Source organism: Micropterus dolomieu, linkage group LG17 (genome assembly GCF_021292245.1).
Source record: "Micropterus dolomieu isolate WLL.071019.BEF.003 ecotype Adirondacks linkage group LG17, ASM2129224v1, whole genome shotgun sequence".
Classification (NCBI taxonomy): domain Eukaryota; kingdom Metazoa; phylum Chordata; class Actinopteri; order Centrarchiformes; family Centrarchidae; genus Micropterus; species Micropterus dolomieu.
In genome coordinates this window covers 30,742,709-30,767,563 of record NC_060166.1, presented here as the reverse complement: position 1 = coordinate 30,767,563, position 24,855 = coordinate 30,742,709, and the positions used below count along the sequence as shown (strand labels likewise).

Below are 24,855 nucleotides of genomic sequence, written 5' to 3'. Positions count from 1 at the left end.
CTCTTTGAGCAGGTCCAGGCAGTAGCCCTCAAAGCGATCATTTCCATACAGCGGCTTATCAGATTTCTTATACATGACATAAGGATTTTCCTGGAACAAGGCACAGTGTAGACTTCATTAGATTTATCAAGACATTCTTGATCAAATGTTGCCTGTCTTTTATGATTATGATAATGATCTTTCATACCAGAATAGTTGTCACAATGAGGGTCCTGTTAGCCATTGAGTCGGTCACATTGGTGGATAAGTCCCTATTTTTTTCTGTTAAATTAAGGCCTGTTTGGGAGTTCCACACGCCAATCTGTAAAGAATAAAACATCCAAATAACCACACTGACTTCAAAGATGCATAGTTGCCTGAGTCACCTTCACATGATCAAGGTAATGAATGCAAAGAAGGAAAAAGAAAACAGTACTAGGATGAAAAATTTCAATGGAAGAACAAACAGAGATGAGATCGTGAGGGAGGGAAAAAGGAACAGGACATAAAATATTATATCTTATTAAACTTGAAATGTCCGGTACAGAAGTGTTTAACATTTCTTCCCACCAATGCCTAAAACTATTATTTTTTTAGAAAAAGGGGGAGACATCACACAGGGCAGCGGGTAGAGTAAATTAATAAACAGTGTCAATATTCCTTTAGTCCGCCAGGGCAGCTAAAGTACAGACCTTTTTCCACACTTTATTCAGGCGACTGTTGCCCGCGATTGTCTTGCAGAAATAATAAAGAGAAAGCATTTTAATTACAGAGCCCTGAGCTTTAAGAAAACAAAAAACAAAACAATAAACAATGGTAGTGAATTGGCTTAAAGAGAAATGTGGAAAACAATAACTCCTATGGTTACAACTCTTATTTCATTTTAATTTCAACATTTACTTCCAACTGTCTTAACTTCAGTTGAATTTCTTTGTAGTGGAGATATTTGTTATTAGCAGATAACAGACCTGCTAGTGACAAAAGTCAGAGCAGCAATGTCAATGTGATTAAAGCAACATCCACAAAGTTTTTGAGCTTAAAATGACAGCTACTATTTGTAAGAGCTATGTGTCAAAGCAGTAATAGGCATTATTAGGACATAAGATTTCAAGATACTGTATATTGTTTTACAGACAAGGAATATTTCTGCAACTTTAGGAAAAAAATGGGGTTACAAGTGAATAGCGGTGGCCCTGTTTGTCTATATGTCTGTTAAGCTCTGGGTGTATGTCTACAATAAAAGCCTGTACTGACAGTATAGACACGGGTCAGATAGTTCACCTTCTCCAAGCCATCCTCCTTTAGGCTGATGACATCTAAATCAAATTCTTTCCGCAGGCCATCTGTCTTGTTTATAATTATTTGTCCCGTCAAGCCATTCCATTGTGCCTGTGGCAAAGAGAGGGCAGAAAACAAAACATATGAATCCTTCTGTTTTTATTGTCATATAAATAAATGCAAAATCTAGCAGCAGCCTGGCCAATGAAAAACAATTCTTAAAAATGAATAATTGATGAGTGCTACATTAAGCAAAGGACACTGACAAAGGCTAACTGCATCTTAATGGACATTTTTGCATTGGCAGGATCCTCAATGGAAATATTAAGTATCTCTGAGTATGTAACATGGTGGACGGTGATGTAAATAGAGCAGGCAGGCATGGCTCTCTGTGAGAGGAGAATGGGGGTGGGCAGCAGAGATCAGAGATATTTGAATGCAGTTGATAATGAAGTGAGCTCAGCTGAATAACAGTCAGGTTAAATCTCTATTACAGAGGGCTTAGAGAAATGAGCAGCATCTCAATTCTGGACTGACAGAGGAAGCCGAGAAGCCAGTTTCTTTATGGGATGATGGCATATCTACAAATCAATACACAAATTTGCCAATGTTCAGCCCATGGCATTTCATGATTTCATGATTCCTGGCTGCACATCAAATTGTGCTGAAAATATAATTAAAGGAGCACCCCAAAACACAAAGTCGTCATATATCAAGCCTTCTTAGAAACATGTGGAGAAGGTAGATCGAGGACTTAAACTGTAGCCACATTCATATTTGAGACTGTTGCATTACATTTAAATGAAAAATAATCTAATTACACATTTATGAAAAGGCTTCAACTGTGGAAACAAAAGTATGCTGCTGCTCCCTCATTTACATATTATCACTGAGAAACTGGGTTACTTATAATAACATATACAACTTATTGTAAACAGTTTATTCCTTTTGCACAAACATAAGACAGTTGGTTGATGTTCTTAAAGTAGGTCTCAGTGAAAGTGATCACGACAAAGCCTGTGGATGCCTCAAGATTATTGTGAGTAAGCGTAACAGTAATAAACTGTTATTATGTTTGGAAAGGGACATAGCTGTTAAGTTGTTCCAATGAACAGAAGCGAGAATACATTTGGGAAATAAAACCGTTACATGTGAGAAGAGCAGTGTGACTTGTTTATTGTTAAAGGACGTGTTGGGGCACTTGGAGTGACACAAACCAAATGTCACTGAGCGCATGGTACTGACAAAAGCTCCAAACCACCACAAATCAAACTAAAGCTCTCTGAATGAATGATTCTGAGGTAAGAGGGAAAGGTTTAATTGGGGCTTAGTATGCATTGTCCCTCACTGCAGTTATTGATTGTAATATGATCTAATAAAAATGTGTGTATGTATATATATATATATATATATATCCATAGTCAACCAAAGGGTCGCGGGAGCCAATCCCAGCTGGGGAAAGGCGGGGTACACCCTGGACAGGTCGCCAATCCATCACAGGGCCATACATAGACAAACAACCAGTCAAACTCATACCTAAGGACAATTTAGGGTCACCATCATGTCTTTGGAAGGTGGGAGGAAGCCGGAGCACCTGGAGAGAACCCACGCAGACACGGGGGAACATGCAAACTCCACAAAGAAAGGCTGGGACATATGTATGTATATATATACATGTGTGTATATATGTGTGTGTGTGTGTGTGTGTGTGTGTGTGTGTGTGTGTGTGTGTGTATGTGTATATATATATATATATATATATATATGTTGTCCAACAACAATGAGCCTTTGTTTTTCATCATCTTGTTCTTTCAGCCTTTAAACAGAAACTTACATCAGTCAGTTTGTAATTGAAAATAACTCTATTCAATCTACTGGAACAAAAACAAATCCTGGGTATCCTGAGCACATGCTGAGCTGTGGTATGTTGCAACGTGGACACACAAACCTAAGAGTCACTATTAAACATGACATGACAAAATGACTTCACGAGGAATGTTATCCCCTTTGTGAAGTTTTTGATGAGATCTTAGGCATCTATAGAAGGTTACAGGGTATCATTTGGTGAAGTTGCTCTTTGATTAGACCGCTACACACAGACTTATCACACACATCTGAGAGAGACCTACTTGACCCCTAAGTCCAGATTTATGTCTGTCATTAAGTCTCTTTATAAATCCTCACCAATCAGAAGTGTCTGTCTCAACCATGTGTTGGTGACATTACTGTAAATGCAGTGATGGCATGGATCTCTTCAGATTGGAGATTCCAGATGTTAAAACGGATAAGAATGAGATTTACACACACCACTGAACATCTATGAACATACTGGACAAACCATCAGCATCATAGTGAGAAAAACTCAATTGCCTTTCCCAATCCTCCCTCAGGGTTCTATACACTAGCCTCGCGGACAAACATGCTCTGTATGTGCATTGGTAAATTTAGGAAAACAGACCCCAAGTGCACCAAGCTGAAGTTAATATTCTTGAGCTGTGAGTTCCTAATGAAACCTTGTCTGGAAAACTTAACTTTTAGTATTAAAGATGTAATGCAGTGTTGATTCCTGCAGGGGAAGTTGTCTTTTTGCCTTCCCTCCCCCATGAGAGCGGGCTGTGCAGCGCCCCTTTATCCAATGTCTTGCTCAAGGGCACTTCAGATAACAGTTAAAAAACTAAATATTACTGAATGAATTACTGTATATAACTATTTTGCATGTTATAACCAATTTAAAGTAACTTGACTTGACTTGGTATAACATGCTACTGCTGACAATTTTCAAAAGTGTACCAAAGTGTCTTTTTTTTTTTTTATTGTCCACCACCAAGGCAGTCACTTGTTTCTGTACAATGTCAAATTCACCTTGCAGAGACTTCAACTTACTATAAGTGATTCACCATAGTGAACATTGTGTCTGAACTGTCAAAGCTATAATTATTGTCTGGTAATCAGTCATACCTGACTGTTAACCATTGTAAAAGAAACACATACATTTACATTTAATGAAGCTTAAATTGTCAAGCTTTGGCAGAATCAACACGTCTCAGCATTACCACGCAATGATAACTGAAAAGAACAAGGATAGACAAGATGTTCACTGTGACAGACTTCAGAAAGTTTCATGTCTCACAAGTGATAAAATAAATGGACACAAATTGTCAAAAAGTTCCTTATATCAGTTTCAATATTTTGCCTGTTTCCTTGCCACTAACCTCTCGTGTCATTTCAGATCCTGCTCTTCTTTTACCCTCCAGCAGCTGTCCTCAGCTCTTCCCACCTTTCCCCAGTCACCCAAGTTCCACCTTCCCATACGCCTGCCTCTCATTCTCCTAATCGGCCTCCTCAGCAGATATACTGGCCATTTTCTCTCAGTTCCTGCCTGATTGCCTATTGTGCTTTGCTGAGCCTTAACAATGATGGCTAACACAAAAACAATATGGTAAGTATTTTTAAATTAATGTACTGTCAAAAAACATTACTGACAGTAATTACTGACAATTTCTGCTGAGGCTGTACAGCTGAAGAGTTAATTTACTCTGGGCTGTTTGGCATTGCCTGTGTCCTTCAATAATCTGTCCCCACACGCAATTGAAAAGCTCGTTTGTCAAATGAACATCTAAGTGGGGAGTGCAATATAACAAGAGAGCTTAATTAATTCAAACGAATATATCATAACAGAGTTGAGAAAGTCGGCTTCCACAGGTAAACTGGGATCATTTGCACAGGACGGCTGCATTTTTCTTCAAACTGTAAGTGTCTGCTTTTTAATTGTGCTTCTTTCTCATTGTGTTCCTGTTCCGTTTGCTGTCAGATCAATAGTTAATGCAGAACTTAATACTTCTTTAATTTTTATGATCTATACTACAAGATACTTACCATTACATCCTTCAAACCTGACCCCAAAACTGAATTTTTTAACAAATGTAATGAGTATTTAAGTCTAGGTAATTCTCTGAGACCTTCTTAATCTTTATTATCTCATCCTGTTTGCATTAAACATTCATATAAAAAACTGCGGCTCTCAATGTGCAACTCTCATCAGTATCCATTTGACAACCCACCAATATAATAATACAATTGTCACACACGTCGTTCATCACATCTGATCTCCTAACTCTATTGTTTCTGCTCCTGCACCCAAGGAAATGAGATGGAGGTAGCAGGCTGTGAAACGGAGAGATGGATAGAGGAAGAGGGGCGGGGGTCACACATTCATAAACCAAACTCACGTCTTTGAGCATGTTCATGAAGCGTGATCCAAAGCGCCAGGGTTTGTGTCGGTGGCACTGAAGGGAGCTGACAGTGATCTGGGAGGCGCGTTGCGAGGCAGCAGCCACCATGTAGACAGCGTCGTACATCAGAGCTGCTTCAGTCTGAAAGAGAAACACGGCTGTCATCATCCATCAGTGGGGGATCACAAATCCCATCATGCACTTATCACATCAGGACTGTGGAAATACATGCACAGCAAAGAAGGTTTCTCAAAAAACGCCGCACTAGTTATACAAACTACATGCAGAGCAATCAAACAGGCAACCACAACCAGACACAGTGTCCACAATTTGGTGAGCAATTTTATTCAAAGTACCTTCCTGATTGTACACACAATCAGACAGCAGTAAGGTGGATTGCTGTATTCTGACTCAAGTGTGGGTGATGAGGGGCTCCGATTGATTCTTTGTAAAGGTCATGTGCAGCTTCCCAAAATAGGCCAGGTGTTGATACATTTACATATGATCTCTCAGTGATTATCTCTGGATTTTTAGAATGGCCTTCGTTGATACTATATTGCAAGTTTCACATGCTAAGTTAGCAAAATGTGAATAAAACGAGTTCAATTTAACTTATTTCCCTTTGTTTGTGAGATGTTTTGTAAATGATGTTTGTTTCTTTACCCTTTCAAAATGTAAAGAACTGGGAAGCTTTAATGACGAATGAAATTGTCTCATCGGAGAGGACATTGTAAACATGGGTGTCCCCACTGAGAAACAGAGCCCTTGGACTTGGTAGACATTTAACATGAATGAAGGGAGGAAGGTAACAGTAAACTCACTGTCATCATCCCCTCCATCATTCCAGTCTCTGCTTTGGAGGGAGCCTGCAGACGCTCCATGGCCCACCTCTCCACCACCGAGGCCACCTGAGGGTTGTCTGTGTTGAGTAGTCTGAACCCCGTCATGTTGACCCCACTGTAGCGGTATGGCTCAAGGTCGAGGGCGAACAGGTCCTGTAGATATACAACATCATCAGTGCAGAATGAAAGTGATTCTGCTTAAAAGTACCCAAAAGTAGATGTGACTTACTCAGTAAGGGTAAAGGACACTTGATTAAAACAGTGGAACAATATACAGTATAATACCATGGAATTATGCCAAGGGCACTGAAAACATCCAGCAATCTTATTATAAAACAAACCACAGATGTTTGAGTTCATCTGCATAATCTTTGCATAACAGAATCTCTAGGTGAACACACACATTTGAGCTTGCGTAGGATAAAGGACATTTAATTAAGGCAATGGCAGTGTGTAATTATGTGGCGTGTCACCTACATACATATCCATCAGGTTTTTCAATTCAGTTTCAAAGTGAAACCTTTGATAACAATTTTCTTACCAGGGTGGTGAAGAAGAAGTGGTAATATTCAGTCATCATCCCCATGGACAAGATCTAAACAGGATGAGAGATGAAGGAGTGGTTCACATTTTTCCTGCCGAGAATACATTCACACTAGAGTTTTGCTCCAGCCAGCATAAATAATCTTTTGTTTCCCTAACACCGTCCAACCATACCAATACCCAGGGCCTCAAATTAAACATTCCATCCATTTTATGAATTGCTTCATGTTGTATTGTTTGCATGGTTTGCATTAACAAGTATCTGTCACAATTTGCTCGTGTTAGCGTAGTGTTTCCAGTTAATCTGTGTGTATGTCTGGCTCAGAAATAGGCTCTGCTTGTATTTGGAAATGAACATTGGATTTCTGAAGGGGATAGAATCACCAAAAACAAATAAATAAATAACCCAGAGACTATTTTCCACTCAAAAATTCAAATTGGATTTTTGAGAGAACATTGCATTTTAGGTGTCAAATTACGAACTAAGCCCTGAGGACAATGACCTCAGTGCAGACTGCACGCTGGTAGATGTTTGTGTTATTCACCTGCTTGAGAACATCAGCTGATGTTTGGCAAGAGCAATCAAAGATGACATAGAATTCCTTTCCCTTTTTCATCTCTTTTAACAGAGGACGGGCATCTTTACTTCCTGTTGGCAGCTGGCGGATCTTGATTTTAATGCTGTATCTGGATGGAGCTTTGATTAACTCTTGCAAACGAATCAGTCCTTAAAATAAAAGACAAGAAGACCATCATTAGCCTCAACAATCACATATTTACAACAAACCCTCTGTAGGCATTTAACTGCAGTATTCTAAATAAAAGGGTTATTTATGGTGTAGTCTAAGACAGATTGTGTAATTAAAACAATTAGTTTTGATTGTGTTTGAGTCTTTTGGTTTCATTGTATAGAATTTTCAAATTCAGTCTCAGTATATAATTTATCTGTTACAAAGTTTACGTGGCTTTTCTAAAGACTTTAAAAAAACTGAGTAGGCCTATGAGACGACAAAACAGCAAAACCCATCCAACAATCCACAACATCCACTGCTTTCAGATCATATAAGAGGAGCAAGTCGCTTTAATAAATGTAAATTCAGCAGGATTAGATACAATTCAGCACATACAATCTAGATTATTTTGTTAGCATACCAATACTACTTCTTCGTCTCTCAGTTTAATTGGTTTATTCTTATGTCCTAGTCCTAGGAAAAAAGTACCAGCATGACCACTCCTACTCATTCTGGTCCCAGTATTCCAACCAGTATTCCAATTCTTTCCTGTCCTGCCTTTTTCTTTAACTCCACAGTTTGCACACTTATCAATTTTCAATTCAATTCAAATTAGCTTTATTGACATGAATGTGTAACAACAATATTGCCAAAGCATCATACAAACTACATAAGAACAATCAACCCCATACATTTCATTGAACAAGTAATTAAAGCATATGTGTGTTTGTGTAAATCTTATCACTGTTCCTTTTTCCCCAGCACACAGTGCCATTTAACCCTGTGTGGGCTAATCTAAGTCTTGCTGCGATGATTTCCTCTTATCTGATCCTTTCTTTAAAGGACTTTGCTATGACTGCTTTTTGTATTTTGTGATGACTCCTTCAGTTTCTGTCTTCATCCCACTTGTTCTGCCATTACTTTTTCTTCTCCTCTGCCAAATGGTATTGGCACAGTTATTTCATTTTGTTAGGCCCTTTTGTGCTTGATTATTGGCGTACTCATTCATATTGTTGTAGTATCACCATTTGTGTAGAGGTGCTTAAATGTATCCAGTATGGCAGTTCACAACCATTTTGCTGAGAATATTGACAGAAACTGTTTTGTTTTTGATAAAACAAGCCCTTGATGAGAAGCTAACTTTAACTGGACAGTTGCTATCAAGTTCACCTATCCTTTGAAGGGTTTGTTTTTCTTAAATTTCTAACCATAACAACTAGCATAATAATAATAAAATAATAATAATAACTTCGTAAGTTCATTTTTAGTGCTTTGGTTTTGTCACTGTATATAGCGGTTACAGGAAGTGGCAGCATGCGTTTGAGTCTACATTGACGCCATTTGACTATATCAGTTTTGCAGTTCTCAACTGTGGCCTCTAGAGGGCAATGAACGCGCGATTTTAAAGACATCTCTGCCTAGCATCAAGGCATCATCAAACATTAACGTGAAAACATTAACATCCAGCATTCAAGCCCGAAAACTGTTAAATATTGTAATAGTTGTCTGAACTGCTGAACCTTTAATTTATGTATTTATTTTTTATTAAAAATTCCACGAACCCCTTGCATTTTACCTATTGTTTGTTACTGTACTGTAACTCTAAACTGAACATATTAAGCTCCATTGAAGAATGTGAAGTTGTAGTCATGTCACCACTAGAGAAAGTTTAAAGAACATTTTTGTTTGTTTCTGAGCTTCAGCATTCAGTGTTCAGGAAGTGCTAGCATAGACTGTCCTCTTTACATGTATGCTAACTTGACAAATTGGTGCCCACTGGAGGGCAACAAACATTAATTTCTAAATACATCCAGCTAAATCCCCATCACCACCTTGCTAGTATAAATAAGGGTAGACCTTATTGTAGGCAATTTAATCAAGAATGTTATCTTGGTAAAATGTTATATCCACAGAGGTGAACTTTATATCACTAACTAAAATGCATCAGCATATCCAAACAATATCAATATAGAAATTGTATAGCCTAATAGTCCAAACTGCTGAACCTATTGAATTAATTAATGTTACTGGGTTTTTTTCAGATAAACCCTTTACTTACTGTTAGTTCTGACCACAGTCTATAGTTGTGACAAGTATACACGTATATCTTTCATTTATGTCCACTGATCGAGGGTAACATTGTTTTTTTAAGCTTTTTAACTTGATTGATTTGCTATTTCTATAGCTTGTTTATATCTATCTGTATCATATTCCTACCTCTAGTTTCTGAAGATCGAAACGTTTTATCTTACATATTTTTGTGATAAAAAAAAATCTGGATTGTTTACTGCCCTCCAGTGGTAACAGCGAGAAACTGCAACTCCAACGAAATTCGTGAAGCAACATCATTGCGAACACGATACATAACTTCCGACAAAGACTTTCAAAATAAAACGTTGAACCTAACTTGTAGATGCGCACTTTAACTTCTGCTGGCATATTGACGTCGCGTTCAAGCAGGCGTGGTTGGCACGTGCTTTTGTTGTGTTGAAGCGATGCGTCATAGAGCATACGGAAAGGTACTTCTGCTTTGGCAAGTCATCCGGTGTGGAGTACACTGTTTTTCGAGCTAAACATCTAGGCCTATAACATATTACAGGGTCACAAGTAAAAAGCTAGCTAACATTAAATTGGCTCAAAGCTAGTGCATGAGGAACTTGTGCCAGCCTCTGTCACGCAGAAAGCAATGGCGGGGGTTTTAACACTACAGTTAAAATAATTTTCCACAGCAGGGTCACTATTCCATCGGATTCTTCTCTGTCAAAATGACCTTTTGCATTACCGCCTCACGAACAACCAGACTGCCAGAGAATATTACTCCTCCGCCTGTATATTTATATTCCTCAGTTAATCACTAGCGGCCTGTATAACCGGATAGCGAACACCATCAGAACATCAAAGCAGGTGCTGCTGTGACTGCTGGCTGTGGAATCTGACCTGCTGCGAAGACCTGAAATGTGAGTTTGCAAACACACTATCAAAGTAGAAGTTCTTCCAAAGGTAAGACACACATCCCATTGCAGCACTATTGTGTGCTACAGTTTGAAGACTGGATAATTATGCAGCTCAGGCCTTGTTGCGCAGTTTGAGATGATTATAAACACATTTTCAAAGAACCACGATCACTTTGTGACTTTCATAAAATGCAGTTACTATGATCAGTGGCTGGTGTGATGTTTGGTGTGGCAGTCTGTTTGGTTTCAGTGAAAAAGTTGTTCAAGGTATTGTGATAGGCTGCAGCAGTCATTGAAAAGCAACACAAGAGTTTGATGTTGGCCTATGGTGTGACTACAGTGTTGTTTACAGTGTTGATATACTGTATAAATCTCTGGCATTGTGATAAATTACTATGATCTATAGAGAGCACTATAATTTATGGTGTAAAGGAACTGCAATGCGACCAATTGTGGGGTTTTTTGTTGTTGTTGTTTTTTTTTTTTTTACGATGAATCTATTCATCATTTTGTTAATACAATGTTTGAGAATATTAAAAAAAATCCCAGAGCTCAGTCTATCATTTTCAAAGTGCTTGTTTTGTCTAACCAACAGTCCAAAACTCAAACACATTCACTTTACAATGATTTTAAACAATGCTAAGCAGAAAGTCCTTACATTTGAAAAACTGAAAACAGAGAAATGTTTGGCATTTTTTCTTGAATAATAGCAATTCATCAGTTATCAAAATAGTTGTCTATTAATTTTCTGTTGATTGATTATATTATTAATCAACTATTTCAGCACACAGTAAAACACAGTAAAGCATTTTAACAATACACGCAGTAAATCCATAGTGTTATCCATATTATGTTAACTAATTTTAATTTCCTCACAGCGTTAATCAACGTCAACATCAAAACAAATATTTGTTACCTATGAGCTTTACAATGCAAACACCACATGGGAGTCCAAGACCATCAAGCTGCCAACTAAAGCATGAGAAAAATTTTAGAGCACCTCTTTTGTTTTCTCTGTCTGAACAGCACAATTGGTTAACATGAGCACTGAAAGGCATTGGTCAGGCAGTGCTTATGGGTTCTTTGCGGCCTTCTGTGTATCCCCAGACAATGATTTCACACCCAGTCTGCCCAGTCAGAGACAAAAAAGTAGCGGTAATGAGGAACGAGAGGTTGAGGAGCACAAGGGAGAGGGAGAGCAGCTCGTGCAGCAACTCTATTTTGTCGTCCTCTTTTGTGGACTGACAACTGACTGGACGCTACAGTGAGTCAGTCTGCATTCAGAATTGGGAAGTCATTCTTCCGACTTCGGTGTGTTCATGAGATGTAAGTCGTAATGTGGAAACAACTTGGACATTTCTTTATAGCATCTGAGTGATGAGATGTTTTGTATGTGATTTTACCACCCAAGCATGCTGAAACAGTTTGAAACTTCAAGATTTTGTCCTGGATTTGTTGCTGCGCCATTAGGCTACATTCTCTAAAACCACTAAAATATTGCGTTACCTGAATTGTAATAAGGGTTAATGCTATGCTATTTCTCCAACACAATATGAATGCAGGGTCACTATCGCATCTTGAGGTACAAGTACAAGACAGGACGGGCTGGGGCTAGCGGGTTGGCATACTAACTTAAGTAGATCTCTCTACAACACAATACATGTCTTTGACATGACGTCAGAACTGTTACTTCTTCACATTCTGTTCATCATGTTAGTTCACTTTTTGAAGGTTAAACAAAAATTCTGGCTAGGGCTTTACCGAATAGTTCGAAGCTGCGTTGTTCAAGTTCAAAATCAACATTCGAATGCTGTGTAGCCTATTACTTCTGCAGCTCACAGGGTTTGAAGTTGGGATACATAGCAACTAGGTAACGTTGCTGTCTCCGTCTCTCCTCTGCTCTCTGTCAGGTTTGTGTATGTGTTTGACTGAGGGCGGGGGCCGAGCTACACCCAGACATGCATGCACAGCAGACAGGATAAATGGTGGCTTCGGCTGCATGTACTCAAAATCCACTCAAAATCCTTGAGCGTGAGCGTGAATCCTTCCCGCAGGGTTTGTGTAGAGGGGTGCCCTTGTTTATTTGTGGTTTAGAATATAACTGCCATAAAACAATGAGAAAATTACAAAATTGCTTTTTATTTCTCTGATTCACTGCTTTGTTCTCTCTAACGCCGCTCCCTCTCCTCATTCACTCTAGCTGGCTCAGCACTGCTTTCTCTGTCTCTGTCGCTCTCGCTCTCGCACTCTCTCTGCATGGGGCCAACTTTGAATCAGCAACCAACAAATCCTACTTAATCTGCCTGAAAAAAAGACTAACAAATTTAATATGATGAATCACTTTATTCAAATATAAGATTTTACATTTTTGGGGGGTAATGATGTCATAAATGTGATGACAGACATTTGAAACTTCATTTGAAAACCTGAATAGCAGCTTCGGATGTACTAAAAAAAGAAATTTTGTACAAAGGCGAATTCTGACCATATCTTACACGTTCTACCTTTTAAGAAAAACACAGCCTCAGGTTGTCTCATATTGGGGTAGCCCATCATTGTTCCTTCTGAAAAGCTGATTGGTTAAACTGGGGCACCTTGTTATCATAACCTAATCCCATTTAATTGTTCAAATCAGATTCCTCAGTGTCCAACAAACTATATACTGCAACCATTCTATATCACTTCTCAGCACTTAACTTGAAAAAAAATGGAAGTCCTTCTTGCCTACCACCAGCAAACACTTTAACAGTACATTCAAGTATAGTGTTCAGATTACACTGTATCACACAAATATGTACATTATCCACACAGGCACAAATACAACCATTTCCTACATTTTGTAAATGCACTCATACGGCTATAAGGTTTGTAACCATATGTGACATAACACCTAAGTTTGTGTGCTTCCTGCTGTGTTTTAATCACTGTTGACATATGCTGCTATACTGCTGTTCTGATAACTGATTTTCCCCCTGGGATTAACACCATATGTCTCCTGTCATCAAATCTCATCTTGACTTACCAGTTGCATCCTCATAGACAACAGTGACCGTCTTCCACTTGTAGTGCTGCACTATGTCCAGCACAGCTCGGCTTATGGAGGTGTATTCAGGATAGAGGTTAATGTAGAAACTGTCTTTGTTGTCCACTGAGGGGTGTTTCCAGCGCGTCTGGATGTGAGGGACTTCCAGGGCGTTACAAATAGACTGGACCGCACTGACTGATGAGCTGTGAGAGGGACCAAATACGGCCCCAACACCCAAAGCCAACTGGTCACAGGCTGAAGTAAGGAAAAAGTATGTGGAGAAAATGAAAATAGCAAATGACCAACAAGAGAGACACTATCTCTTCTAATGAAAAGCTTTCCGACTAAAATAAGATCATCCTTACCTCTTCTTGAGGCCTCAAAACTGTCAAACAGGTTTATTCTCTGGATGTCATAGGTTAATGTGGTGTTTGGCATTAAGGTTCGGTTCCTGTTTATGTTGGTTACAGCAAATTTAAAGGCCAGTTCTTCAACACTAATGGGCTCATTCTCAAGCGTCTCAAAGATGCCTCCTGGAGGAAGAGAAGAAACACAGGATTAGCCAGATCACTCTGAGGTAAAAGCAGGAAAGTTATTGATCAAGTGACTTCACTCAACATAGTTATTCACCTCCACTGCAGTGCGTTTTGTTCTTTTTTTTTTTTTTTTTAAAGTTTGAAGGTTACCATGACCTGACAGTTGCATAATGTGGCCCAATTTTCTTTGTACTTCTACCACATGATGCTACTAAGGGACCGGGCTGAGATGACAGGATTTAATCTCATTCAGGGAAAAGCTTGACCTTTACTGACTTCACCCTATTTACATGGCTTAAATTCCACAAGCTGACACAATAGCATATGGGATGATTTGGTTAGGAAGAGATGCCACACATTCAGTTCATTATGGGCCAGCTTCACAGCGAATACATCTAGTGAGTTATCTGCTAACACATTATTATGGCAGACATTTAACAGCATATCATAGCATCTTTTTCCTCTCCTTTCTAACTGTAATGAACTCCAGTGGAACAGCTGCACCCATTCACCTCACACAGTCCTATTTCCTATCTTTTCCAAATGACTGCTCTATATAACCGTCACCGTCAAAGAAATCATACTTAAATGTGTACTTGCCAGCTAGTGATTTATAGTGTCACATAGTCAGGCCCCACAACATAATGTTATATACTGTAAAGAGGTTAAAAGTTAAGTGTTTCTGCTCAGGCTGCCAAGAAACTTATGCTGAAAGACCTATCTATTATTATGTTTCTGATTAATTGCCCTCTTTATTTTGGACCGACTTTTCTGCTACCTGGATGTTTATGAAACCAGCATCTGTGACTTTGAAGTTCTTTGAAGTGCTTTTCTGCTGATATGACAACAGAATCTTCTGCTGGTCATACTGTACTAACCCAGCAATCAAGTGTTGTATGACCTGTAAAAACCACAATGAAAATGCAAAGCTCTGTGGTGGCTGTGTCTCGAAGGCTAAATGATAAATATTTTCATGTAGAAACTGCTTATTATATATTGTAAGACTAAACATTTTTAATGTACTAAAACATAATCATTAGTCATGCAAAAGGGATTTACTCATATCTGTCACTCCAGTAATAACTGTAAGTAACTTTAGAGCACCGCCGCGTTTAACATGGTATTTTGAAAGTGTAAAACTCTTGTGTTTTACATTTAGGGCTGCAGCTAATAATTATTTTCATAATCAATTAATTGGTAGTTAGTTTTTAAAATTTCTGAAAAATCACAAGCCCAATGTAATATCACCAGAAACACCGTTTTGTTCCAACTAATATTTCAAAATCCAAACATAACAACTTTTCATTGTTCTGCATTTTTGCTTAATAAAGATCTAGCAGTTAATAGATTATCAAACTTGTCAATAATTTCCCTGCCAATTGACAAATCAATTACTGACTACCAAATGTCAGATTAATTTAAAAACATTAATCAAAAGTATCAACGTTTATCGTGGAAGGAATGACCAACATAATATACACAAATATTTTAAAGCAACATGTAACACTGGAATTGTCTGCTGCCCTTTCTGCATCTTTACAGAAAACTCCTAAAGGAGTTGAAGTCTGACTAGGCTATTTCCCATTTCTTGATGCATTCTTTTTTGACACAATCACTTTTCAACTGGCTGTGTGTGCCAGGGCCACAGGGAGGGGGTTGAAAAGATCATTCTAAAAACAACCAACTCTTAATCCACCGTGTTACTCCAGAATGATGACGGGTCTTGCTTGCCATGGCCGGCAATATGGTTATATATTACTCCAGCCAGGCACGAGCCCTACGTATGTTTTGCATTTCAGTTACATAAAGCACAGCATGAAACATAAGGATTAGGGCCAGAAAATGCTGGATTGCCACTGGATTGTCACCACCTGCATATAGGGCGGGCAGACTTATGTGAAATTCAGTGTCATCCCCGCTGAAAATGCCCCTGCACGTTGATTTCACCCAAGCCTTTCAAATGTAAATCATATAAAACATCTGGGCTTTCAGTGGTAGGATTTCTGAAATAATAAATTCAAGGTTAAATGTTTGTTCTCACTACATTGACATTCATGAGTGCAGACAGAAACAAGACCAGCTCTATACAACTCAATTTCTCTATCCTAAAACAAATGTGAAACAAAAGTTTGCCACATACACATGATATGTCCTCCAAACAAAGCAAAGACTAATGACAGGTACTTTAAAAGCTCTGCCATTTTCAAAATTCAATAGTTACATTAACCATGAACACAAATCATAAAGATGCCATTTTGATGCTGCAATAGTTTGCAAATGACCTCACTTCAACACTGAGGCTACAGATGGTAATAGGTCATTGCACTCTCTAACAGTCTTTTGAAGAATTGCCTGTGAAATTGTGATTGATTTGGAAGGAGAAAGGCCCTTTAAAAAGCTCCCCTTGAGACCTTGATTTTGAATGACCTTTTTCTTTGGTGTAGCATAGCCTCAAACCCCACACTGAGAGAGCCTTGTCTGGACTCCCTGGTCACTAAACGCATGCTTGAAAGTGCCAATCCTAATTATGGTTACCAAGCCTAAGTGAGCAGCTGCTAAGACCTGTTCTAAATCCAAGTCCTTAATTCTATCCACTGGACTATGAAATTCTCAGGCCAAAATACAATAAACCTCTCCCAAATTTGCCAAGACAATGTATTCCATCTCAGCGTCTTTGATGTGACTTTTTCCTCCGAGGTATAGTCAATATAAAAGGGGAAATAAACATGAGTTTTGACCAGACATTCTTGATGTTTGTTTGCTTCAAGTGCAGTGGCTGAAGCAAATGTCACAGACCCTAGATACGATTTAACAAACAAAATAATCCAAGTTGCAACATCGGGGCATCCTTTCCAATCAGTGATTTAGTTTTCCTCACATTTTAGATAGATAGTCAGTCCGGTTTGTGCGAAAAGCAAAAATAGCTGCTGCTATTTATATATTCTGATTTACATTTTTATAGTTGACCTCTAATCATGTGCATAATAATATGCATCCATTCCGATGCAAAAACTGAAAATGCAACCACAATATATACTGCAACATGAAACTCTGGTTATAACGTTTTATATTTGAAATGTGCTAAATAATCTATTTGAACACAACTTTTATTGCCAGCAAAAGACAAATATATCTATTTTATTGCACTGTTCACTTATTCATTTCCTATTTGAAGCTTAGTGGAAAGGCATATCCCACAGTGAAAGGAAGAAAATAACATGTATCTATCCACATTTCCACCTGTGATAAGATCTTAAATTTCTCTTTAAAGTATAATGAGTTTCTTGATTTCCAGAGAGCAACCCAGGGGATTTGGTGTGGCGGCAGTTTGTCTGTAGTTTAGTATGAAGAGATCTGGTCGAAGCAGCCGTCGCTAGTCCACATCAGCAATATAAAATATTGATGCTGTTTAAATTAACGATTTGGGTTAAAAAATGTCACACATTATTAATTTAAACAGGAAAGGGTTAGCTTGGCTACTGTGCCGCAGAGTACTAAAGCTCAGCAATAATCAGCTATTATAACCTCTGCCACCATCAACATCCAGACATCTGCAGTGAAGTAGCAACCACACTCTACTTCAGATGTGAAAAATAGTTACAGATTTTCATAAATGATATCCAGAGCAGCAGTTTATGATTTCCTCAGCCTTTTAGGCAGTCATTTATTTAAGTTGAGCAACCTAAAATCCTGGAATTGTCTAAGATACCTGGATATACAGTATTTCAAATCCATCTCTTTGCCTGGTGGAAACCCTTCACCACACCTGAGCATCCGAATAGGCACATAATTAGTGTTTCAGATTGGAGCCCAGCTAATACCTGTATAAATATTTGAGTTTTAAAAAAACGTATCGGCCCATATTCATTTTTTTACATAAATATAAGGAATTAGGTAATTAAAGAATTGAGTGGCATATTTTATATAAACTCGTTAGTTGTTTCTGGTTGACACCCATCTTTGGCATTTCTGCACTGCAATTTCTGGTTATTATTAATCGCCATATATGTAATATATCTGTGATAAGCTAATATTGGACAATTTATTGTTCTAGCTCTACTTCAAATAAACAGTAACAATAAAAAAAAAAGAAACCAATGTTTAAGATGATTAACCTTTTAACCTCACTTATTTAACTTGCCTCCACTCTGACATTGAGGTCATGCAAAACATGATCAGTAATTTGAGAAATTATGTTTATAAAACAAGACTAAAATGTATAGTAAATAAATGGATATCTTTTGAGGAAGAAATCAATTATGTGTAGCTTTTGCAACATGACACTGCGCCCTGTAAACAATTCTGCTAGAACACAAGCTTGTAGCAGCACGGTGTGGTCTATATAAGCGTAACTCCAAAAATGGGTCATGGGAACATGGCTCAGTGCATCTTTTTCTACATTGCAATGGAAGAGGTCATTTTCAATACTGATGCTGATTAAAAAAGGGAATAAGCATCTCACACTTTCTGTTTGCAGATGACACATGGATCAATGCACTGACTCTATAGGATATGAGCAAATAAATGAACAGGAAAGTCAGAGCTACTTGGGATTCAGTACGTTTGAGCTTATAGGTGTAGGTAATAGTATAAAGTTAGAGCAGAAATCATTAGACAAGCTTGGCTAGTGAGACACTTTATGGGACATTGTAAAAAGTCAAGAATGCAATCATCCATATTCAATCCTCAGAAATAAAATAAACGAGCTATGAATACCTGTATATTAAAACCAGCTTCTTTTGCAAAAAAAGCTTCTTCCTTGTTATTTGAACACTGCAGAGTTCACTGTTTTTATCAGGGCTTTATGATTAAACACAATTTATAAAGAAAGGAGGAATTAAAATTCTTGTTATGGCTACCATTAATTACTTTCCAATATAATTTTCAGGATCACTGAGCTTCGATCTCATCTTTAATAGGCCAGACAATGCTGTAGGGTGATGCATGCTAGGAGGTCACAAAAACAAAAGATTCTGCTCGTGCTGCAGGCAAGTGTTGCTAAACCCTTAGGCTATGCTTTTTATAGGCTTCTGTTCCTCCATTCAGCATATAGAGAGCAAGAAAAATAACAGGGTTCAGTTTTAGGCAGCTGGGTGGACTTTTTTAAATCCAGAAACCCAAACTAAGAGAACATTAAGAAACTGATCTTTAGATCCTGATTCTAAGTTGTGATTTTGTAACTGTGCAATTATCACATGAAGGAAAGTCTTTTAAGCCAGAGGAACACAATGACGTAGTGTTTTACTTTCTCCCCTCTCCCCATCCTGGGCCAGTTCCCAGTGAGACCCCCCTCCCCCACCTCCACAACACCACCAGCACCACTCCAACCTGGGCCCATGCCAGACTGTGAATGAATGAGGAGATCCTAACCAGTCTACTATCTTCGTTTGATGTGGAGCACTGAGGTTTCTCTGTTTATAGGATAGCTGCTTGTGACCCACCACATAAACATTTAGTCCGATAAAAATCAGGATTATAATCTGTATCAAATCCACCTAATTTATAAAACGGCTGGATGTCAAACTACTGCACAGGGAGATTATTAAATCAAATGACTTTAGCTGACAGTAGCCAATTAAACCTTTCACATTGTATCATAAATTAACAAATCAGATATCACGATACAAAAAAACATGACGAATCAGGAATTTAACAAACAGAATTATAAAGTGCTTCTCTGCTCTCCCCAGTGATGAGATTTTGCCACTGCCTAAGTACCATATTTGGGGAAGAGACTTTCTGCATAAAGAAGATTAGTGCTAGTTGTTTAAGGGCTTGGGGGAGAAGATTTACCATTATTACCAACCCCAGTGAAAAGAGTGGAAGCCAGTCACAATCTGATGCCTGCACTTGCCAAGACAGAGAAATGTTAATTGAACCAAGCCACACACCATATGGGAGAGATTATAATGTGTGGGGGTCATGAAGAGAATGACAAAGATTAGGTGGCCTTGGAGAGTGATAGATGATTTAGAGAGATTAACAATATAGAGCACAGGATCTGGACTGTTAGAATGGGGAGGTGGCGGTGGCCTATTAGCCTTTAAAGTTATGCAACGCCACAAGTCTGATAGTTAAAGTCTTTAGAAGTAGAGGAAATTCGAGTCGCCCTGGGCATTGAATGAAGCAGGGAGTCCTGAGGTCTAAATTAAAAAAGTGACGCAATCTTCTAACCCATGAGAGGAATAGTGGATAATCAGTGGGAGAGAAGCAGACAGCATTAATTTCCTAGCAAACACCAGCTCATTGTTACAAAGTTACATCAGAAATCAAACAGGGGATCTTCGGAGCAAGAGCTCGGTTTGTCTAATTACAAGTGCAGAGTGAAGCTGAAACCAGAGTTCTTGTCAACTCTCAAAGGCTTAAAAGACAACTTTGGACTCAGATCCACATTCACAGATGTCACTGGCCATCAGCATACATATGCACGAACACTAAATAACTTTTGAGGTTGTTAGGTAGAAAAGAAACCAAATTTAATAAAGTTTCATTTAGACTGTTAACTCTTTATTCTTTAGCTCTGTATACATTTTACATTCCTCTGTGCCAAAGACCTCATCATGCCAACAGTACATGCTGTCAGATGCAGCAGTAGGCTAACTTAATCACTCATCTGCCGCTGACCTGCGCTGTCAACATGGAGGAACGGAGAGAGAGAGAGAGAGACACTGGCATTAGCCAACCAAAGGTGATTAACATGATTTTGATGAAAATCAATAGAGTTGTTTCACATGGACAATCCAGCACTCTTTCCTCTTTACCAACCTTGTGGAAAAAACACAAAATAGTCCAAGAGTGAAACGTTTAAGGATATTGTATAAACATCACAACAATATGAAAAGTCTCTACAGGATAAAATTATTTTTTTCTAGTGAAGCTCAATATAAGCTCGCTGTTGAAAAACAGGCATGTTGCTGTATGCTGGGTATTACATGATACTGATAATATTATTGCATGATACAATAAGAGCAAAGAGTGTTAAAGTGACACAGCAACATATAAAACAAGCAAACTAAAATGCACCACAAATGTACCACAAATGAGTACCTGAACACACTGTGACTTCCTATTGCAAGTTTTGGTTGATAGTGCCAGGAGTTAAATGTTATCCTGGAACCATTAACTTACCAACAGCATCTGAGCAGCACAATTGCTATGCATGGATATCCTTGTGTGACATGTATAATCTCTGCATTTGTTATCCTGGCTGTCTTTAGTTACATTTAATTCTTATTTGTTAATTTTTGGAATGAAACAACAGTTCATGCTCCATAGGCATGTTGAGAGATTAAAGACATCATACATTTTAATAATGCCACAAAAAGCCAATTTATTTTATCATATGCCGGCTATTAAGAAATCTGATGATTGTATAGTGGCAGTCTGTACATTAACAGTTAATAGGAATGACATAACAAAAAAATCTGACAATCTTAACACTTACCAATTCTCAGGACCTGCTGTGAAGTGAGCCAAAACTCTGCCATAAAGTACAGCAGTGGAAATAACAGTCCCTTCCTTTTTGCCATGGTCCTCCCTCCAAAGTCGAATTTAACATTGATATCAGTTTTTCCGCCCTTAGTAATTCATGCTTATAACTTGCTGGTCCTTGTATCCTTAACGAAAACAAACTGCCATCGGACCCACATCCATGCCTCACACATTTTGATGAGAAAAAGGTGACAACAAAAACTCACAATCCACATGCAGCTGTCACTGATCAAGACACCTGTCTTCCCATTCTAAAATCCTTAATGTGCCAGTAAGGTTTTGCTCCCCATATTCACTGTCCAGACGTCCCCTGTTATCATCTTTTTTCTGGTGCACACTTGAATTGGAGGCTGCAACTGAGGAGGAGGACCGTGCGCTCTGCTCCTCTTGTCAAGCATGTGCACATAGAAAATGTGTTTCTGGTTACAACTTTCAAAATAAAAGATGAATTGGCAACTGTGGGGCAGCAATAGAGAAGATCAAACAGGGTTCATGTACTTCAACCTTAAAACCTTTATTTTAAACAAACACAAGAAAGCATCCAACACAACTTTGCTACAGACCATCACACAGTAGTTGTATTCATATTTGAGGGTTTATACATAATTCCCCATTAAATATTGTTATATATTTCTTATTTGTTATTGAAAAAACAACTTTTTCTCAGTGCTGTGTCTATTTATATATTTATTAAATCTTTCATTAGCCACACTTTTGTACGATTTAGTCCTGCACATATTCTATTTCAATGTTTAGATGAACTTTCTGCTTGTGCTGGCTCACAGTTTACCCATTATTTGATGCTATTATGAAATCAAGCCTGCCTAGTTTCCGGTCACATTCTCACTGTCTTTGTCTGACTTGACACAGCTGAGTGTCCCTCCCGTGCAGGCGCTCAATTGAGGGCACAGCCAAACCCCTAATCCGCAAACATGGATACGTCCTAAAGATTAACTTCAAATCTGGCAACATTCGACCTCGACAACGTCTTTGCTTTGGTACACCGAGGAATGATTAAATCTTTGCTCCAGTCCTGATGGAAACGCAAATCTAATCCTCAAACTGGTCTGTGAAGCTCCCTTGAAGATTAACTACCTCAAACTGTTTGTCTGACACAGTGTCATAGTAAAATAAAATGTGTTCAAATTACCGTAGCCCACTTTTCTTTTTTCCTTGAATTGTTCGGGGTAGTGGTTAAAAAGTTATTTTGGTTGCTTGGACCAAAAGCCGATAAGCAACTGGAAATTCAAACCACTTCTCCCCAAGCAAGGGAGAAGCATCAGGGGTGTTTCATGTGTTTCTTGGGATTCATGTAACTATTATTTAATTTCCTGGGAATGAGCAAATTGGAGACTCATAGTTAAGAATCATTTCTTAATATAACTTCTTGATTTACACACTGACAGCAAGAATATCCTCAATTTGGGGTTTCCTGGGAGAGAATATTTTATCGAAAGGTGCTGTGCAATTTGAAGTCTCTGTGCAATATGGCCATCTTGTTTTAACATCAGCAAACCATTTTTAGTAAAACTATGATTTTTATCAAATAACAACATCCCCTAATGTTGCACGTCCAGATGGCAAATATAATAATGCAATATAACATAATGCACTCACTCCGCCAGTTTGCCTTTATGGCCTGTAGTTTAAAGGTTTAAACCTGGTTTTCAATTAATTCCCTTAATATGAAGTTGCATGTTCTCTGGCATCATCTAGTGGTGAATAATGACAGTGTCTATCATTGCTTCAGGCCACCATGGTATTAGCTCTGTCAGGAGATTGCAAGTATGTTTACTTGTGTCAAGCAGTATTCACAATACATGGAGTTTTTGCTGCTGTTATTTAAATATTCAAACCCAGTTAAATAAATCTCATCAATCCAGGAAGTCCCACTTATATAAAAATAATATATAATTTGACAGAATTAGATTTTGAGTTCAGTACCATTGTCACACAAAGAATACACTTCAAAGCAACATATTTGCTGCTACCACAAGGTAGAACCTTTATTTTTTTAGCATTGTTAACATTTTTTCTTGTTGTGTGTTTTACTTGTTTATTTCACAGATAGCCTGTCCTAGCAGAAAGCATGGGCCATTTACATGGAAACGTTACAGGTTGCCAGTCCATCATAGGGCTAAAACAGACCTGAACTACACATCTTTGGAAGATGGCTGCCTTCCAGGGAAACATAAATCATCCCCACAAAGCCAAAGTTGCTGAGTGAACTGCTGCTAAGCATTACTAGGCACTAGTCGCCCAAACTTTTCTTTTAATGATAACTGCAAATTAACCAATAACTATAGGTAAGAAGGTTATTTGATTATAAACTTTAGCGCTGTATCACTGCTGTTTGAGTAGTTGCTAAGAAATCTTGTTGATAAGATATTAAAAAATGCACTGAAACACAAAAACTGATAACCACAATACATTTCAAAATATAATGAACAGATGGTTACAAAGATGTAAAACACAAGGCTATGGTGTTCCAAACAGATGATTTCTCATAAACCTCTGTTTTGGGAAAGTAAGCCCATACCAGGGCTTCATGAAAACAGTATGATGTTGCCTTTATTTACACTAACAACATCAGCAGTTATCTTCAACTTGATCACAAAAAAGTGTGTTAATAGTAGGAAATTGTTAAACGCTGTTTAGCCTGTGGAATATAAGCAGAGATAACATTACCATAATTTACCTTCATCTTGTCACTAATATGCAGCAGTTAAAATTAACTTAATTTTTCCTTTATATGTATACACAACCACTGCTCTCACTGTGAGAATTTGGTTGAATTTGTGATGCTATATATCCTATGAAAACAGGAGTGTGTGGAACCGGATAAAAACTGGACTGGTAGGAGGTAGTGGGATTGTCGGTGTAAGTCTGTGAATATGGCGTGGTGTTTTGGCTGATGTACAAGGAGTTGCCGGATGTAAATAGGCTTCCAACTGGGCTAGAACTCTTCATGAAGGAGTGGTACCCTGCTCCCTGATATAACAATGATGCATTTTCAGGCAGACCCGGGATGGAGTTTTTTAGTGCTCCATCATTTGTCATTACTTGAGGGATGTTATGCTGTGCAGTCGCAAGTTGTTGTCCAATAGATCCAATCGGCAGAGATGGCTGGTAGGCAGTAGATTGGAGGCTAGGAACACTCGAGATGGGATGATAGTTTATTACAGATCGCTTTCTGGGTTGTGGCTTGTAAATGAGCAAGTTGTCTGGGTGGTACACATCGTAT

At 38.3% G+C, this 24,855-nt stretch overlaps 2 protein-coding genes across 3 annotated transcripts in view; both read right to left on the bottom strand.

Annotated features, from left to right (window-relative positions):
* LOC123986404 (glutamate receptor ionotropic, kainate 1) overlaps nucleotides 1-21,649 on the bottom strand; it is a 28,033-nt gene extending 6,384 nt beyond the window's left edge. Inside the window, exons 1-10 of one of the 2 annotated variants that reach the window (XM_046074643.1) lie at nucleotides 21,565-21,649; nucleotides 13,950-14,117; nucleotides 13,582-13,839; nucleotides 7,420-7,601; nucleotides 6,873-6,926; nucleotides 6,311-6,484; nucleotides 5,487-5,630; nucleotides 1,261-1,368; nucleotides 672-713; nucleotides 188-301 (exon numbers count right to left, since the gene is read on the bottom strand). In XM_046074643.1, the coding sequence (XP_045930599.1) occupies nucleotides 188-301; nucleotides 672-713; nucleotides 1,261-1,368; nucleotides 5,487-5,630; nucleotides 6,311-6,484; nucleotides 6,873-6,926; nucleotides 7,420-7,601; nucleotides 13,582-13,839; nucleotides 13,950-14,117; nucleotides 21,565-21,649 (1,329 nt within the window). The remainder of the gene's footprint in view (nucleotides 1-187; nucleotides 302-671; nucleotides 714-1,260; nucleotides 1,369-5,486; nucleotides 5,631-6,310; nucleotides 6,485-6,872; nucleotides 6,927-7,419; nucleotides 7,602-13,581; nucleotides 13,840-13,949; nucleotides 14,118-21,564) is intronic. The other variant, XM_046074644.1, reaches the window with a different exon arrangement.
* A 2,710-nt stretch (nucleotides 21,650-24,359) lies between these two features.
* Nucleotides 24,360-24,855, bottom strand: part of LOC123986400 (claudin-8-like) — a 1,173-nt gene continuing 677 nt past the window's right edge. Inside the window, exon 2 of the mRNA XM_046074639.1 lies at nucleotides 24,360-24,855. This exon is cut by the window's right edge and continues 3 nt beyond it. Within this exon, the coding sequence (XP_045930595.1) occupies nucleotides 24,360-24,855 (496 nt within the window).